General features: G+C 40.4%; 1 protein-coding gene across 1 annotated transcript; it reads left to right on the top strand.

The window, feature by feature from the left end:
* Nucleotides 1-9629: 9629 nt before the first annotated feature.
* Nucleotides 9630-10241, top strand: LOC140861401 (uncharacterized). Its single transcript, XM_073264423.1, has 2 exons — nucleotides 9630-9764; nucleotides 9924-10241. Exons 1-2 carry the CDS (start codon nucleotides 9630-9632, stop codon nucleotides 10239-10241), a joined length of 453 nt encoding a protein of 150 aa, XP_073120524.1.
* The last annotated feature ends 4879 nt before the right edge of the window (nucleotides 10242-15120 follow it).

Raw genomic sequence — 15120 nt, forward strand, 5'->3', positions numbered from 1 at the left:
CATATTATTGGGGGATCCACATGGCGACCGTCCATCACAACTTAATATTGATGGGTCATCTTGACATGTCACAATAAACGGCGTCATATTATTGGGCCCTTATTGGACATGAGGTAAAAACATGGAGGTTGCTTTGGAAGAAATTGGGCTCTACCTTTTGAAAATTATGGTTGGCTGATATTATTCGGGACCATAGATTGTCAATTGGACTCCATGTTCTCACTAAGGAAAACAGTTTTCCGTTTTCACTAGAGGGTAGTGAAATCGTTAAAATAGTGGGAGTGAGATTCATAAAATAAATTTCGCCTATTTTATGTCTTAGTAAATTACTTAAACAATCACTGATATTTGTCTGTTTCTTTTCAGTATTTCATAAAGATTAATTCGCGTAATCCACTTTTCTCGATCCTCGAACAAAATAAGTTGACTGGCGCAAACTATACGGAATGGTTCCGTAAGTTGAAGATTGTCTTGACTTCGGAGAAGATGCTCTACGTGTTAGAAAAATCTCCTCCGAAGGAAGCACCAGCTGACATAAGTCCGGAAGAGTTAGCCAAACTTGATACATGGTGGGACCATGATATCAAGGCCAAATGCTATATGCAAGCCTCGATGTCTGATGAACTACAGAGGCGATTTGAGGACACCGTGAATGCTGCTGACATTCACGTACAACTCAAGGAACTTTTTGGGGCTCAATCGAGGGCTGAAAGGTTCGCTACTGTAAAGGAGCTAATGACGTGTCGCATGCGTGAAGGGACTTTGGTCCGTGATCATGGGGTACGAGTGATTTGGCTCATACAGAAGTTGGTAACCCTTGATTTGGTGTTGGAGCATGAACTCAACGTGGACTTACTACTTCTGTCTCTTCCTTCTTCGTTTGACGGATTTGTGGTGAATTTCAATATGAACAAGATAGAGGCCTCTCTTGAAGAGATGGTCAATATGCTTGTGACATATGAATCCACATTAAAGAAGGATAAACCGGCTTTCTTGGTGGGCTCCTCTTCTTCTGCTAAGAAGGGGCCAAGTACAAAGGGTAAGAAACGTTCTGCCCCACCCAAGAAAATCGAACCCGAGAAGAAGTACAAGACAAAGGCTTCAAACATGGAAAATCCAAGGATGTTTGCCATTACTGCAAGAAGCCCGGTCATTGGAAGCGTAACTGCAAGGAATATCTAGAGCAGTTGCGAACTGCAAAGGGTATGTTTTATATTGAAATAAATGTTTCACTTAATACTACTTCTTGGGTATTGGATACCGGATGTGGATCTCACATTTGCAATGATTTGTAGGTGATGACAAGAAGTCGCAGGCTTAGAATGGGTGAGACCCAGTTGAGGCTCGGAAATGGTTCCAGAGTTGAAGCTAAAGTTGTGGGAGATATTTATTTAATTTTGCAGAACGGTTTTAATTTACTTTTGAGAGATGTTTTATTTGTTCCGGATTTGATTAAAAACATTATTTCTGTTTCTATGCTTGATAGAGATGGTTATTCTTGCAATTTTGTGAATGTGATTTGCAATATTTACAAGAATGAATGTTTGATTGGACTTGGACAACTTGAAAACGATCTATATAACTTAAAACTAAAAGACGTTCCAATAAATTATGTTGATAAACCGGCAACAACAAACAAAAGGAAAATCGATAGTCAAAACCCGGCAAACCTTTGGCATGCTAGGCTAGGTCATATTTCCTCAAGGAGGATGAACAAGCTAGTGGGAGAGGGCATGTTTGATATGTCTGATATTAACACTCTACCTACTTGTGAATCCTGCCTAAAAGGAAAAATGACTAAATCTCCTTTTAAGGGGAAACCTGAGCGTAGTCAAAATCTGTTGGATTTGATCCATACACATGTTTGTGGACCATTTAGAGTTGGTACTCAATATGGCCACACCTACTTCATTACCTTTACTGATGATTATTCTAGGTATGGGTATTTATATTTAATGAAATATAAGTCTGAAGCATTTGAAAAGTTCAAAGAATTCAAGGCTGAAGTAGAAAACAAGCTAGGTAAAAGTATTAAAGCACTTCGATCGGATCAAGGTAGAGAATACTTAAGTACTGAGTTTTTGGACTATCTAAAAGAGAATGAGATTCTCTCTCAGTGGACTCCTCCTATGACACCACAGCTGAATGGTGTATCGGAGCGTCGTAATCGAACTTTGTTGGACATGGTTCGATCCATGATGAGCTTCACTGAGCTTCCACCTTCGTTTTGGGGCTATGCGCTTGAAACGGCGGTATTGTTGTTGAACAACGTCCACACTAAAGCAGTGGACAAAACACCATACGAGTTATGGAATGACAAAGCTCCTAAGTATTCGTACTTGAGGATTTGGGGATGTCCTGCTTACGTGAAGCGGACAGTGGGAGATAAGTTGCATAGTCGATCCAGCTTATGTTATTTTGTAGGGTATCCGAAGAATTCAATCGGATAAGAAAGGCGAGATGATGGAACTCGAAGAAATTCGAGAAGAACCCGAAATACAAAATAAAGATCCTACACCTCAGGAACCAGTGATAGACACGCCTGTACCTAGAAGATCCGAGAGGACTTCTAGACCTCCTATTCGATATGGTCTTCTTCTTGAAGGGGATCAAGATGAACCCGATGTTGGATGTGATCCAAGAAACTTCAAGGAAGCAATTTCTGATGCGGATTCAAATTTATGGCTTGAAGCTATGCAGTCGGAAATAGATTCGATGCATACAAACCAAGTTTGGTCTTTAGTAGATCCTCCCGATGGAATTGTTCCAATAGGGTGTAAATGGATCTACAAGAGAAAGCTTGGGCCTGATGGTAAGGTATTGACCTACAAGGCGCGATTTGTGACGAAAGGTTATACTCAAAGACAAGGAGTTGACTATGATGAAATCTTTTCACCCGTTGCAATGTTCAAGTCCATAAGAATCCTTATTGCCATAGCTGCTTGGTATGACTATGAGATATGGCAAATGGATGTGAAGACTGCTTTTCTTAATGGAGACATTAAGGAAGAAATCTATATGAAGCAGCCTGAGGGGTACACATCCATGGGAAGCGAGCATAAGGTATGCAAGCTTCAGAGATCAATTTATGGTCTAAAACAAGCATCAAGAAGTTGGAACCAGAAATTTGATGAAACAATAAAGGATTTTGGTTTCATCAAGAACCCGGAGGAACCATGCGTGTACAAGAAAGTAGTTAAGGATGCTGTGACATTCTTAGTACTTTATGTTGATGACATCCTACTCATTGGGAATGACGTAGGGATGTTGCAGTCAACAAAGATATGGTTATCAGGTAGATTCTCGATGAAGGATTTGGGTGAGGCATCCTATATTCTAGGGATACAGATCTATAGAGATAGATCTAAGAGAATGATAGGACTCACTCAGTCAACCTACATCGACACCATATTGAAACGGTTTTCAACGGATGGGTCCAAGAGAAGACATCTACCCATGTGTCATGGAGTTTCTCTATCCATGTCTATGTGTCCCAAGACGGATGAAGAGATAGAGAAAATGACACATGTACCATATGCGTCAGCCATAGGTAGTATCATGTATGGGATGATATCTACCAGACCGGATGTAGAATTTGCTCTGAGTGTCACGAGCAGATATCAAGCTAATCCCGGTCAAATGCATTGGAAAGCCGTGAAGGACATTCTTAAGTACTTACGAAGGACTAAGAATATGTTCATGGTATATGGAGGAAGAGAACTAAAATTGGAAGGCTATAACGACTCTAGCTTCCAAAGTGACGTGGATGACTCGAAGTCAACCTCTGGATTTGTGTTCATGCTCAATGGCGGTGCTGTCTCTTGGAAGAGTTCCAAGCAGGACACCACAGCGGATTCCACCACTGAGGCAGAATACATTGCAGCATCAGCTGCTGCTAAAGAGGCCGTTTGGATGAGGAATTTCGTCCAAGAGTTGGGCGTCATTCCTGAAGTTGTTGGTCCAGTCCCGGTGTACTGTGACAACACGGGTGCCGTTGCTCAGGCAAAGGAACCAAGGTCTCATCAAAGATCCAAACACGTACTGAGGAAATACCACATCATCCGGGAGATTGTGGAAAGAGGAGACATCACTGTCGAAAGAGTGGCCTCTGCAGACAATATCGCTGATCCACTTACTAAGCCCTTGCCAGGACCATTATTTGACAAACATCGCGAAGCAATGGGTCTACGTAGTATGACTAGTTGGCTATAGGGCAAGTGGGAGATTGAAAGAGTGGGTGCCCGGTGAGCCAACTTGTGGCTAAGGGCTTTGATGACTCTTTGTATAAACAATCTTTTGTTTAATATAATTTACACTTTTATTAACGGCAATGACTTTATCTTTCTTCATATTGTTATATTGTGATATACTATTGTTGTTTTGATAAAGACCTTGAATATACTATAGTGTATGTAAGATGTGGTAGAACATGGGGATGACTATCATGAAACACGTCTTATAGTCACTGTATATTCTAAACTGTTCCTAGTCGATTGAGCCGTCCGATAATAAGGATAAGGATCGCTCGAGTTTGAGACTAGCATGTGCGATGCAGAGTACCACGTTTCATTGGTAAGGAACATAGAGATGTTCGAAGCATGCAAATGGATATTCATATGATGAATGATCGAACTACCCTATCCGGACTTTCCAAGTGGTTATCACTTATCGAGTGGATAAAGTCCGCGGTTTTGGTTGTACACCATTAGTCCTTACTACTTGAAACATCATTGAGACTCTATATGCTAGTACTGTGCTTTGACTCATTTACCGACTCTATTAGGGTCATCAGGTGTTGGGATTGGGTACAGTTACAACACATATAGGAGTCGATGCTTTGTTGTCAAGGATTCACCACATACTTGCGAGTGTGGATATCCTATGCGATCTGAGGAGATATTAGGGTGACGAATCTCTGGCCAGAGTACATGATGTGTTTTAAGAAATGGTTTCTTAGTAACACATGCGATGTCACTATTTTATCTTCAAGATGTATTGCATAGTTATCGAATCTCGAACGACTCTCGATATACCAATGGTTGTTGATTCGATCGGGATATATGGATGAAGGGACCGTACTGTACGCTAACCAAAATCTATTGGTTCTTGTAGGCACTATCAGTGATAGCTAGGGAATCATGGGGCGATGTTGCTAGGCGCTCTTACCATGATTCGATGGGCAAGTCGGAAATTATTGTTCCGAGTCACAAGGAGTTGTGAGCCCACGGCTAGCTGTATCCCTGAACCATTGAGGGTCACACAGAGTAATGGATTTTTAATTCCCGTTGAGATAGTTAAATTTAAAGAGTTAAATTTAATGAACAAAGAAGTTGGACTTCTTATTTAAGAGTAGAGGAGTAAGATTTCCTAAAATGACATAGGGATGGGCATTTTTGGAAACCACTGAATTCGGATTCAGAAAAATTTATCTTGACTTTAAAAGGTGCAGAAATGGTTTCTGTGCATATTGGTGAAATCGATTTATCAATCGGAGTCACGATGAATTTTATATTAATTTCTCAACATGCGGGCTTTGCTTGTCGGGCTTGAACTTATGACTAATGGGCCCTAAGCTGTTAGTGGCCTACATTATAAATAAGTTATTGCAGTACAGAAATTACACACAACAGGTCACAATTTTCGAAAAAAACCCTATTTTTCTCTCAGTAGTGGCCGCCCCCTTCTCCCCTCTGCTCGGAAAATCCAGTCTGTGAATTTTGAATTGCAGTCTGGTTTAACGGATCAAATTCGTTAATCTCTTCGTAGAAACTTCTGATAGATTTTCTAGTGCAATCTATCAGAGGGATTAAATATCCGTTCGTGGACCTGATTGAAGAACAGTTCGTCCATCAGTTCCAGGGATATACAACAAGAGCAGAGAAATCTGTTGGTGTCCATAATCTCGCTTCGAGATTGAAGGTAAAAATTTTATAATCGTTATTTAATTTTTACACACACAATTTTATCGTAAGGTTGATACCCATTATGGAATCGTTCCATATAAAAATTTTAAACTTCCGCTGCACCGGGTATCAATCCTGATTGATCTGATCGCCGCGTTCTCCAACAGTGTCATGGAGTTTCTCTATCCAAGTCTATGTGTCCCAAGACGGATGAAGAGATAGAGAAAATGACACATGTACCATATGCGTCAGCCATAGGTAGTATCATGTATGGGATGATATCAACCAGACCGGATGTTGCATTTGCTCTGAGTGTCACGAGCAGATATCAAGCTAATCCCGGTCAAATGCATTGGAAAGCCGTGAAGGACATTCTTAAGTACTTACGAAGGACTAAGAATATGTTCATGGTATATGGAGGAAGAGAACTAAAATTGGAAGGCTATACCGACTCTAGCTTCCAAAGTGACATGGATGACTCGAAGTCAACCTATGGATTTGTGTTCATGCTCAATGGCGGTGCTGTCTCTTGGAAGAGTTCCAAGCAGGACACCACAGCGGATTCCACCACTGAGGCAGAATACATTGCAGCATCAGCTGCTGCTAAAGAGGCCGTTTGGATGAGGAATTTCGTCCAAGAGTTGGGCGTCATTCCTGAAGTTGTTGGTCCAGTCCCGGTGTACTGTGACAACACGGGTGCCATTGCTCAGGCAAAGGAACCAAGGTCTCATCAAAGATCCAAACACGTACTGAGGAAATACCACATCATCCGGGAGATTGTGGAAAGAAGAGACATCACTGTCGAAAAAGTGGCCTCTGCAGACAATATCGCTGATCCACTTACTAAGCCCTTGCCAGGACCATTATTTGACAAATATCGCGAAGCAATGGGTCTACGTAGTATGACTAGTTGGCTTTAGGGCAAGTGGGAGATTGAAAGAGTGGGTGCCCGGTGAGCCAACTTGTGGCTAAGGGCTTTGATGACTCTTTGTATAAACAATCTTTTGTTTAATATAATTTACACTTTTATTAATGGCAATGACTTTATCTTTCTTCATATTGTTATATTGTGATATACTATTGTTGTTTTGATATAGACCTTGAATATACTATAGTGTATGTAAGATGTGGTAGAAAATGGAGATGTCTATCATGAAACACATCTTATAGTCACTGTGTATTCTAAACTGTTCCTGGTCGATTGAGCCGTCTGATAATAAGGATAAGGATCGCTCGAGTTTGAGACTAGCATTTGCGATGCAGAGTACCACGTTTCATTGGTAAGGAACATAGAGATGTTCGAAGCATGAAAATGGATATTCATACGATGAATGATCGAACTACCCTATCCAGACTTTCCAAGTGGTTATCACTTATCGAGTGGATAAAGTCCGCGGTTTTGGTTGTACACCATTAGTCCTTACTACTTGAAACATCATTGAGACTCTATATGCTAGTACTGTGCTTTGACTCGTTTACCGACTCTATTGGGGTCATCAGGTGTCGAGATTGGGTACAGTTACAACACATATAGGAGTCGATGCTTTGTTGTCAAGGATTCACCACATACTTGCGAGTGTGGATATCCTATTCGATCTGAGGAGATATTAGTGTGACGAATCTCTGGCCAGAGTACATGATGTGTTTTAAGAAATGGTTTCTTAGTAACACATGCGATGTCACTATTTGATCTTCAAGATGTATTGCATAGTTATCGAATCTCGAACGACTCTCGATATACCAATGGTTGTTGATTCGATCGGGATATATGGATGAAGGGACTGTACTATACGCTAACCAAAATCTATTGGTTCTTGCAGGCACTATCAGTGATACCTAGGGAATCATGGGGCGATGTTGCTAGGCGCTCATACCATGATTCGATGGGCAAGTCGGAAATTGTTGTTCCGAGTCACAAGGAGTTGTGAGCCCACGGCTAGCTGTATCCCTGAACCATTGAGGGTCACACAGAGTAATGGATTTTTAATCCCCGTTGAGATAGTTAAATTTAAAGAGTTAAATTTAATGAACAAAGAATTTGAACTTCTTAATTATGAGTAGAGGAGTAAGATTTCCTAAAATGACATAGGGATGGGCATTTTTGGAAACCACTGAATTCGGATTCAGAAAAAATTATCTTGACTTTAAAAGGTGCATAAATGGTTTATGTGCACATTGGTGAAATCGGTTTATCAATCGGAGTCATGATGAATTTTATATTAAATTTTGAACATGCGGGCTTTGCTTGTCGGGCTTGAACTTATGACTAATGGGCCCTAAGCTGTTAGCGGCCTACATTATAAATAAGTTATTGCAGTACAGAAATTACACACAACAGGTCACAAAATTTTCGAAAAACCCTAGTTTTTTTCCTCTGAAGTGGCCGCCCCCTTTTCCCCTCTGCTCGGTAAAATCCAGTCTGTGAATTTTGAATTACAGTCTGGTTTAACGGATCAAATTCGTTAATCTCTTCGTGGAAACTTCTGATAGATTTTCTAGTGCAATCTATCAGAGGGATTAAATATCCGTTCGTGGACCTGATTGAAGAACAGTTCATCCATCAGTTCCAGAGATATACAACAAGAGCAGAGCAATCTGTTGGTGTCCAAAATCTCGATTCGAGATTGAAGGTAAAAATTTATAATTGTTATTTAATTTTTACACACACAATTTAATCGTAAGGTTTTGATACCCACTATGGAATCGTTCCATATAAAATTTTTAAACTTTCGCTGCACCGGGTATCAATCCTGATTGATCTGATCGCCGCGTTCTACAACAAATTACCACCTTTGAGGGGAATTGAACACCAAATTGACTTGGTACCCGGGAGTGCATTGCCAAATCGTCCAGCTTATAGGAGCAATCCGGAGGAAACTAAGGAGTTGCAACGACAGTGAGCTTTTAGATAAAGGTTTTGTGCGTGAGTCGATGTCACCATGTACTGTACCTGTGTTGTTAGTACCTAAAAAGGATGGATCTTGGCGTATATGTGTTGATTGTCGAGCTATAAATAACATTACCATCAAGTATAGGCATCCTATTCCTAGACTAGATGATATGTTATATGATTTGCATGGTTCTTGTGTGTTTAGCAAAATTTATCTTAAAAGTGGTTATCATCAAATTAGGATGAGAGAGGGAGATGAGTGGAAAAATGCATTTAAAACAAAGTATGGGTTGTATGAATGGATGGTTATGCTTTTTGGTTTGACTAATGCACCTAGTACTTTCATGTGTTTAATGAATCATGTTTTGCGTGCATATATTGGGAAGTTTGTGGTTGTCTATTTTGATGATATATTGGTATATATCAAAAACTTAGATGATCATGTGGAACACTTGAGAGTTGTTTTAATCACATTGCGTGCTGAACATTTATATGCTAACCTGAAGAAATGTGTGTTTTGTACAAACAAACTCGTGTTTCTTGGTTTTGTTGTGAGTGCACAAGGTGTGAGGGTTGATGAAGAGAAGGTAAGTGTCATTCGAGATTGGCCGACACCTACATCGATTAGTCAAGTTCGGAGTTTTCATGGGCTTGCAAGTTTTTATAGGAGGTTTGTGAAGGATTTTAGCACATTGGCGGCGCCTATGACTGCGGTCTTCAAGAAAAACATTCCATTTCATTGGGGCAAGGAGCAAGAGAAGTCTTTTAATATCATTAAGCAAAAGTTGATTAAAGCTCCTTTACTTGTTTTACCTGATTTTACTAATATGTTTGAAATGGAATGTGATGCATCAGGTGTAGGGATTGGAGGCGTTTTGATGCAAGGGGGAAAGCCAGTGGCGTACTTCAGGGAGAAGTTGAGTGGAGCATCTTTGAATTATCCTACCTACGACAAGGAGTTCTATGCGTTGGTGAGGGTACTCGAAACATGGCAGCATTACTTGAGGCCAAAATAGTTCGTGATTCATAGGGATCATGAGTCCTTGAAGCATCTCAAGGGTCAGCAAAATTTGAATAAAATACATGCCAAATGGGTAGCGTTCATAGAAACGTTTTCTTATGTAATCAAGTACAAGAAAGGTAAGGAGAATGTAGTGGCGGATGCATTGTCAAGAAGGTACGTGCTCTTAACTACTTTAGATTCTAAATTTTTGGGGTTTGAGTATGTGAAAGCGTTGTATGTGAGTGATGTTGATTTTGGTGAGATTTATGTGTCATGTATGCGTGGTCCAAAGGATAAATTTTACTTGCATGATGGCTATTTGTTTAAAGATGATAAATTGTGCATTCCTAAATCTTCAATTAGGGAGTTACTTGTTAGGAAATCGCATAGTGGTGGTTTAATGGGGCATTTTGGTGTGGCTAAGACATATCAAATGTTGCATTAACATTTTATTGGCCGCATATGAAGCATGATGTTGAGAGAATGTGTGACCGGTGTGTGACTTATAAGAAAGCAAAGTCTCGATCACAACCACATGGGTTATATACTTCACTTCCAGTACCTAATGAACCGTGGGTAGATATTTCTATGGATTTTGTTCTTGGATTACCTAGGTCTAAGAAGGGTAGGAATTCTATTTATGTTGTGGTTGATAGGTTTTCAAAAATGGCACATTTTATTTCTTGTCATAAATCAGATGATGCCTTGCATGTTGCAGATTTGTTCTTTAATGAAATTGTGAGATTGCATGGCATGCCTAGAAGTATTGTTTCTGATAGGGATACTCGGTTTTTGAGTTATTTTTGGAAAACATTGTGGTGTAAACTTGGAACTAAGTTGTTGTTTTCTACTAGTTGTCATCCACAAACTGATGGACAGACTGAGATAGTTAATAGAACTTTAGGGACATTGTTGTGTTCTATCATTAAAAAGAATTTGAAAAAAAGGGAGGATTGTTTGCCATTTATTGAATTTGCTTACAATCGTAGTGTGCATTCTACTACGAATTATTCACCATTTGAAGTTGTTTATGGTTTTAAACCATTGACTCCATTGGATTTGATGTCGTTACCTATGAGTGAAAGGGTTAATATGGATGGCAAGAATAAGGTTGAATTTGTGAGGAGTTTGCATGAAAAAGTACGTTAGAATATCGAGAAAAATAATTTGCAGTATACCAAGTAAGCAAACAAGGGAAGGAAGAAGGTAGTATTTGAACCCGGTGATTGGATTTGGTTGCATCTGAGAAAAGAGAGTTTTTCTAAGAAGAGGCATTCAAAGTTGTTACCTCAAGGGGATGGTTCTTTTCAAGTCGTGGAGTGAATCAACGACAATGCCTACAAACTAGATTTACCAGGTGAGTATAATGTGAGTACTACATTTAATGTTTCTGACTTATATTTGTTTGATGTAGGAGATGAACAAGATTTGAGGACAAATCACTTTCAAGAAGGGGAGGATGATGCGATCATGGCTAGCTCGCATGTGGATCGAGTGGAAAGTGGAGTTCGAGATCCATTGGAGTTGCCACAAGGGCCAATAATGAGGAGCCGAGCTAACAAATTCAACAAGGCTCTTCAAATATTGATGTTAAATTACCAAGATGGAGTTGGAGCACTTAAGGACCAATTTGGGAGTTGCATATACGTCCTTGAAGTGTTTGGAGTCAAAAGGAGTGAAGAAAATCAATGTGAGGCAGAAGAGGTCTCGCTCGAGCGCAACCAAGTGCCGCTCAAGCGAGCACATTCAAAGTTTCGGACAGAGCGTTTCTCGCTCGAGCAAGAGTTGTGCCCGCTCGAGCGAGCTCAATTTATTTTTCGGGACAGAGTACCTCTCGCTCGAGCGAGAGTTATGCTCTCTCGAGCGAGCGAGTTTTTTTAAAAATATACACACACTTTGGCGTGTTGTGTGTGTGTTCGGAATTTTGTTATTTTGATGTTATTTTCCTATTTTTGCGAGTTTTAATTATACTAGAAAACTTTCTAGATGATATCTTTAGGCTATATTTTGCATTATCTTTTATTTTTGATTGCAAACTATAAATACTTTTGTTTATTTCATTAATAATAATTCAGATTTAGTTTATACACAAATTATTAAAATTCTCTCAAGAATTTTATTCAAAGCTTTGCTTTGGCTTTACAAATCAAACTTTCTTCGTTTAATTACTTGGAAGCGTTTGTCGATTGATTTCTCTCTGAAGATTGTCAGATACAAGTTATCTAAAGGTTTTCTTTGATTTCAATTGTCGTGATTTCTGTTGTTAATCGTACCGTCGATTAAAGGTGGAAATCCAAAAATCCTATCAACTTTACTTGTTTCAAAGATTGGGCAAATCTTTGGATATTTTGTTTATTGATTAGAGTGTGCGGTTAAAATTGTAATCGTGTTACCTAATCTTACACATAAATATTCATATAATCTCTGATACTAGCCCCGTAGCGCCTATCCACTTCCAGCTTGTCAATAGGACGCCTAAAAAGCATAAAACTAGCTAGAAGAAGAAGAGAGAAGAAGGGACTCGGTGCATCTCAAAATGAGCTCTGCACCCCTTTATATAGACGGAGATCGGAATGTCGGATCTCGAGTTCGGAGCTTCCGATCTGGTTTGGACCGTCAGATCCCTCCGTCCGATCTTTCTTGGCCATACACGCGTCTAAATTCCATAGGACGCCCGCCGACACTAGTTCGGAGCCTCCGATCCACCTTCGGAGCGTCCTAAGTCCCCTCAATGACGTCACCAATGATGTAATATCTCAGAAGTCTGGCTGCTAGAGTTTGGAGCCTCCAAACTCCGATCGGATCGTCCGAACTCCTTCGGAGCTTCTGATCCTCCGATCCCAACTTTTGAACTATTACTCATTATTATGTAATTAATTGTGATTAATCCCCTTAATCACCTTATATTGGATACGGGTCACTACATTCTCCCCCACTTAAGAAATTTCTTACTCGAAATTTAAGTCCTGAGGAAAAACACCATAAACTAAATCAAATGTTCTTTATTAAACCTGAACATTTACAAAGTACAACATCCTTCAAAAGAAAAGTACACAGATCAGAACAACTCTGGATGCTCAATTCGCATCCAGCTCTCCAACTCCCAAGTTGCTTCCTCTGTTCCTCTACGCTGCCACTGCACCATAACCAATGGTATACATTTGTTGCGAAGAACCTTGTCTTTCCTGTCAAGAATCCTGAGAGGTCTTTCCACATAAGACAGATCCTGGTCCAATTTCACCTCAGTCAAATGGAAGATGTGAGACTCGTCCGCCACGTACTGTCTCAGCAAGGATACGTGGAACACATCATGAATGTCGGAAAGATAGGGTGGTAAAGATAGACGATAAGCCACGTCCCCAACCTTCCTAAGGATCTTGAATGTTCCTATGAATCTCGGAGACAACTTGCCCTTGAGACCAAATCTCATCACCTTTCGAAAATGTGATACTCGCAATAACACATGCTATCCTACCTCAAAGTGCAACGGTCTACGGTAAGTGTTAGCTTATCTCGCTTGTCGATCCTGTGCAGCCTTAATCCTCCGACGGATCAACTCCACTGCATCGATCATCTGCTAAATCAGCTGTGGACCTTCAACTTGACTCTCGCAAACTTCATCCCAAAACAAAGGCGTACGACAGTGGCATCCATATAAGGCCTCGAATGGTGCCATGCCTATGTTGCGATTGTAGCTGTTATTATAAGAAAACTCTACCAATGCTAAGATTCATGCCATGCTGGTCCAAAATTTATTATTGTAGCTCGAATTATATCCTCGAGGGTATGGATAGTTCTCTCAGATTGTCCGTCAATCTTTGGATGATAAGTTGTGCTCAAACTCAATGTATTACCAAGAGATCGCTAGAACCCACCCCAAAACCTAGTGGTAAACCTCGGATCTCGGTCACTGACGATGCTCAACGGAATACCATGCAGACGAACAACCTCTTGCACATACAGAAGTGCCATCCAATAGAAAGTAAAGTCTCGATTATACGGCATGAAATGTGCGAACTTCAACAATCGATCCAAAACAACCCATATTACATCGCAGTTCCTAGAATACATAGAAAAGTGGGTTACAAAATCCATCATCACATGCTCCCACTTCCACTCAGGAATATCTAAACTCTTGAGCAATCCACCGGGTCGTCGGAATTCTGCCTTGAACTGCTGACATACAAGGCATCAAGACATGAAGTGATAAATGCTGCACTTCATTCCTTTCCACCAAAACCTCATACGTAGATCCTTGTACATTTTCATACTGCCTGGATGAACAGAGAATCTACTACGGTGAGCCTATGCCAGAATCATCTCTTTCAGTGTGGAATCGTCAAGAACCACCACACATTCGGAAAAGCACAATAGACCATCATTATGAAAATGAAAACCAGAGGTACATCCATCCTAAGCCAATCGAGCTAACATCTGCATCTTCGGATCAATGGTCTGTGACTCACGTATACGAGTATAAAAATTGGTTCAGAAAGTACAGATGAAATGTGCACTCCCTGCTGTTCCTTCTTATGACTGAAAGTATACCCTAAAGAACAATACTCCTCTACCACTCATGCAACTGAGCTTGTACGAAGGGAATTCACATACACTTTGCGGCTAAGATCATCCACAACTGGATTAGAAGAGCATAGATGGTACTTGATCTCGCAATCGTAATCCTTTAGTAGATCCATCCATCGTCGTTGTCTCATGTTCAACTCAGCCTGAGTGAAAAAATACTTCAGGCTCTTGTGGTCAGTAAAGATCTCAAACCTCTCACCGTACAGATAATGACGTCATATCTTAAGAGCAAAGACAATGGCTGCAAGCTCCAAATCATGTACGAGATAGCTCTCCGAGTTTTCAATTTTCTAGAGGCATAGGAAATCATATGACCTCTCTGTGACAACACGCATCCCAAACCCTGGAGAGAAGAGTCGGTGTGGACCACATAACCACCTGATCAACATGGTAGAGCCAACACTGGAGCAGTATTCAGATGGCAACGCCACTCGTGAAAACTCTCCTCGCACTCCGCCGTCCAAACGAAAGGCACATCTTTCTTTTTCAACTGCGTCAAAGGCTTAGCAATTTGAGAAAATTTCTCCACGAATCTTCAGTAGTATCCTGCCATCCCAATAAAATTGAGAATCTCCGAGACTGTCATCGGACGCGACTAGTTTAGAATGGCTTCCGTCTTACTAGGATCAACAGAAACACCGTCTCGTGAAATCACATGACCAATAAAAACAACTCAGTCAATCCATAAGTCACACTTGATCAGCATATCATAAAACTGCCTTTCTCTCAGTATCTGCAAT

Source organism: Henckelia pumila, chromosome 4, assembly GCF_033568475.1.
Source record: "Henckelia pumila isolate YLH828 chromosome 4, ASM3356847v2, whole genome shotgun sequence".
Taxonomy (NCBI): Eukaryota; Viridiplantae; Streptophyta; class Magnoliopsida; order Lamiales; family Gesneriaceae; genus Henckelia; species Henckelia pumila.

Bases quoted from the DNA above. Each gene is read 5' to 3' on its own strand.
- LOC140861401 (XM_073264423.1), top strand. From the start codon at position 9,630: ATGGAATGTGATGCATCAGGTGTAGGGATTGGAGGCGTTTTGATGCAA. The intron at 9,765-9,923 runs GTGAGGGTACTC...TATGTAATCAAG, and splicing joins ACAAGGAGTTCTATGCGTTG to TACAAGAAAGGTAAGGAGAA.